Source organism: Sitophilus oryzae, unplaced genomic scaffold (genome assembly GCF_002938485.1).
Source record: "Sitophilus oryzae breed Bouriz unplaced genomic scaffold, Soryzae_2.0 scaffold_1436_pilon_pilon, whole genome shotgun sequence".
Taxonomy (NCBI): domain Eukaryota; kingdom Metazoa; phylum Arthropoda; class Insecta; order Coleoptera; family Curculionidae; genus Sitophilus; species Sitophilus oryzae.
Genome location: NW_022146100.1, coordinates 385,696 through 389,323, shown reverse-complemented (window position 1 = coordinate 389,323; position 3,628 = coordinate 385,696). Strand labels below are relative to the sequence as shown.

General features: G+C 29.8%; 1 protein-coding gene across 2 annotated transcripts; it reads right to left on the bottom strand.

Annotated features, from left to right (window-relative positions):
• Nucleotides 1-1,042: 1,042 nt before the first annotated feature.
• LOC115876395 (GATA zinc finger domain-containing protein 14-like) lies at nucleotides 1,043-2,977 on the bottom strand. 2 transcript variants are annotated; one of them, XM_030892167.1, is made up of 2 exons: nucleotides 2,811-2,977; nucleotides 1,043-2,753 (listed from the first exon to the last, which is right to left on the bottom strand). In XM_030892167.1, exon 2 carries the CDS (start codon nucleotides 2,743-2,745, stop codon nucleotides 1,081-1,083), a length of 1,665 nt encoding a protein of 554 aa, XP_030748027.1. In that variant the 5' UTR covers nucleotides 2,746-2,753; nucleotides 2,811-2,977; the 3' UTR covers nucleotides 1,043-1,080. The 2 variants fall into 2 exon arrangements, with proteins under 2 accessions (XP_030748027.1, XP_030748025.1); XM_030892165.1 differs by having other exon boundaries at nucleotides 1,043-2,758; nucleotides 2,811-2,958.
• Nucleotides 2,978-3,628: the final 651 nt, after the last annotated feature.

Here is a 3,628-nt window from a genome sequence, read left to right as displayed (position 1 = left end):
TAGGTGGAAATTGTTGCAGCACTTAAATTAACAGTGACACTATCGCGATTTATCGAAAAAGACTCTAAAATAGTTGGTTGTGTAGCGTGCGGTAGATCTCGGCAAAAATTGAGTGAAATAATGGAACAACTTTTCGCTAATAAGTGACTATATAATATACATACGTGTAGTAAACCGATCATTTATGAAATTCACTTAAATTAACTAAATTATATATTTTTCTTGCTTTTTAGCTTTTATTTATTACTTGTCAAAGATTAGATGTCAAAGAATTTAGATACGTTAATTTGACTTACCTGCTTCAGTAGCGTATCGGATGTTTGTGTTAATAAATACTTATTATAACTTATCTATTTTATTAGAATTATATATTTTTATAACAATTTTAATAACTACCAACATTTATTCACAACGTAAAAATAAAACAACAAATTATTGAGTCTACCCCATGTCTACCCTACATCATAGTTTTACATTTTTTAAATAAAATTAGAACGACACTGATAAACCGGAATTTAAGTCGGCCATATTTGAGGCCCATCGCGGTGTACCTAAGATTTTTGATATGCTCCTTCCTTAGTCTTCTTATTCAAAGGTTTATGTTGATTAACCAGTTAGCAACCCATCAGAGTAAACTCTAGTTTTCAAAAAATAAATCCACGTTGCAAAAAAAATAACCTCAAAAAAGTTATTCTCGAAACAACCCCCTACCCTTGCAAAAACTACCCTTTCCGCTTTTCCAAATAATTTTTCAGTACCACCATTTGATTTAGGATCAAAATTTATGGCAGAGGATTTTTTTTCGAAATTTTATCTCGTTCTTTAAGCCTACAATTTTAAAACAACCGTTTTTTAAATTCACCTTTTCAGTGCCCCTGCATTTTCCACCCTATACTTATAGGAACTTTTTTTACTATTTTTAGGAGTACTATCACCCCCCCCGATTTTTTTTACGCCATTTCAATGACACCCTGTATACTGCCCCTAAAATATATCGATTCTTGAGAACATCTCTAATTAAAACACAATTATTTTTGTCATTATTTGATACATATCGTTTATATTTAATATAAAACTGTATCAATAATTACAATTAAAATTTCTTGGTTTATAGTATCTTCCACTACACGCTTCGTGATATCTTCCAGACTTATTGCTTTCATAATTTGTATGATTGTAACGGAACTTATTAACTGGATAAAATACTGAATGATCTGGATTAGAACTCTGACATCTTCCATTTAATTTTTTACTTTTTTCCAACTTTTGAACCACTTCTTTCACTTTGCCTCTTTGCATAAGATCGGCTTTAAGTAGTTCAAAACATCCCGGACTTGTAGACGTTTCGTTGGTGTTTGATGGGCATATAATAGCTGAGTTACTGCTTTTAAAAGATTTTGGATACTTAATTTTGGGCTTTGGACATATCCAATTATTTTCAGTAACAGGCGTTTCCTCTGTTTCGCTAAAATAATAGCTTTTATAATTTCGAATTTTATTGTTTGCACGAATCTGGCGAATGTGTTTCTCCAGCAACATTTTTGATGTTTGAACAGTTTTATTCTTCAACAAAGGTTTATCATTAGGATAGCTAATAAATATATCCGGAAGTTTTTTAATCTCGTTCTGCTTCGAACAACATGTACAACGTTGACAAGTACGCGTCTTCTGGTACGTTTTATTCCCTACACAATCGCTACAGATACATCTACATTCTTCAGAATCGTCGTAACCTTCAGATGATTCAGATTTTCTTGAATGGCTTTCCGATGAAGATATTAAATCGTCTGTAGATACAGATGACTGATTATCAGTAATGGAGTTACTAAGACGATATGTTTGTTGGGACTTTTCCGACACAGCACTGTGATTGCCAGATTTTTTATCAAATGTGGGCAAATTTATAACTTGAGTACTATGATCTTCATATAGTTTTGAGAGAAACACATCGTTCAATGCTGAATTTTTCGAAATATGACTTTCTGAACCTTGAGAAGCAGCGTCTACAAATTGCTGACTAATAACTTCGTTTTGATTTGTATTTCCGTTATTTAATATCGAATTTGTTGAAGGACGTTTAAGATTTGAGGAAAATTTTGTTAGGCTTTCTTTTTCTTGAGTTGCGGAATGTAGTAATGGAGTAATAATTTCACTATTGTCAATTTTCTCTATTTTTGAATGATCGATTTGTTCTTCATTATTTAGATGATTAGTCTTTGTATTATCATTACCATCATGTTCATTTTTATCAGTTTTATCAATTTTCTCTATTTTTGAATGATCGAATTGTTCATTATTTAGATGATTAGTCTTTGTATTATCATTATCATCATGTTCATTTTTTAAATTCGCATTGGTTTTATTATCAATTTTCTCTATTTTTGAATTATCGATTTGTTCTTCATTATTTAGACGATTAGTCCTTGTATTATCATTATCAACATGTTGATTTTTTAAATTCGCATCTGTTTTATTTTGATCACCGTTTGATTTCTTTTCTTCCAAGGGTTTATCAACATCTTCATTATTTCTTGATTCAAAATTAAGAGAGGCGTGCTTATTTTTTTGCTCTTCGTTGGAATCCTCGTCATTTTTAATTTTGACCTTCCTTAGTGCTTCAGGACAAGGACCACCAAACAATTCCCAGCAAGTATCTTCGCTTAACCCACTATCAGAAGATTTGGCGCTCAAGTTATCAAGTAATGCCAGTGCTTCCGCTATTTCAATTTTATCAGTACGATTCATAACTATTACTGTACTAAAATTACGTAAAAGTTAATTGTATAATATATTTTAGATTATATTATTACGTAAATGCCTCCTTGGGGGGAATTGCAAAATTTTAATTGACTCTATCTAAATAACCACATATTACGATATTTCGATCTAATAACTCATTTATAAAGTATATTGATAGAATCGTTTACTGAAACATTCTGAAATTGTATTATTTCTTCATGCTGAAATAATCTAATCTGACTTTGACATTCAGTAAATACAGGGTCCAGCAATAGTGCGTCGGGCATCTGTAGCTCCTAGAATAAAAAACTTGGGAATTTTGTTTAAGTGTAAACCTAAAGTATAATTTATTTCAGGAAAATATTTTAACTTCTATAGGGTGGCTCAAAAAAGTGTTAGTGAATTGAGATGTTTTTTTTAAATGGAACACCCTGTATATTATTTCATTTTTAGATTCCTTTCAGATCACTTTACATAATCCTAAGATATGAGTAAATATTTTTCAACAGTTTCAGAGATATTAATAAGTAAATAAAAATTATATATTTTTTAGTATTTCTTAAAAAAATGTATTAAAAATATACAAGACCTGTCCTGAAATCAAATCTATATTAGGTATTTACTTTAGATGGTCTAAACTTACTTTGCTATAAATATCGCAATCTTAAATCATACAGGATGTTCAAAATTCTACGCCAAACATTCTAAAATATAAAATAATTTTTCTTTGTTTTTTTAAATGGAACGCCCTGTATATTATTTCATTTTTAGATTCCTTTCAGATCACTTTACATAATCCTAAGATATGAGTAAATATTTTTCAACAGTTTCAGAGATATTAATAAGTAAATAAAAATGATATATTTTTTAGTATTTCTTAAAAAAATGT

Excerpts from the sequence above, each read along its gene's own strand:
- LOC115876395 (XM_030892167.1), bottom strand. The coding sequence starts at position 2,745 with ATGAATCGTACTGATAAAATTGAAATAGCGGAAGCACTGGCATTACTT.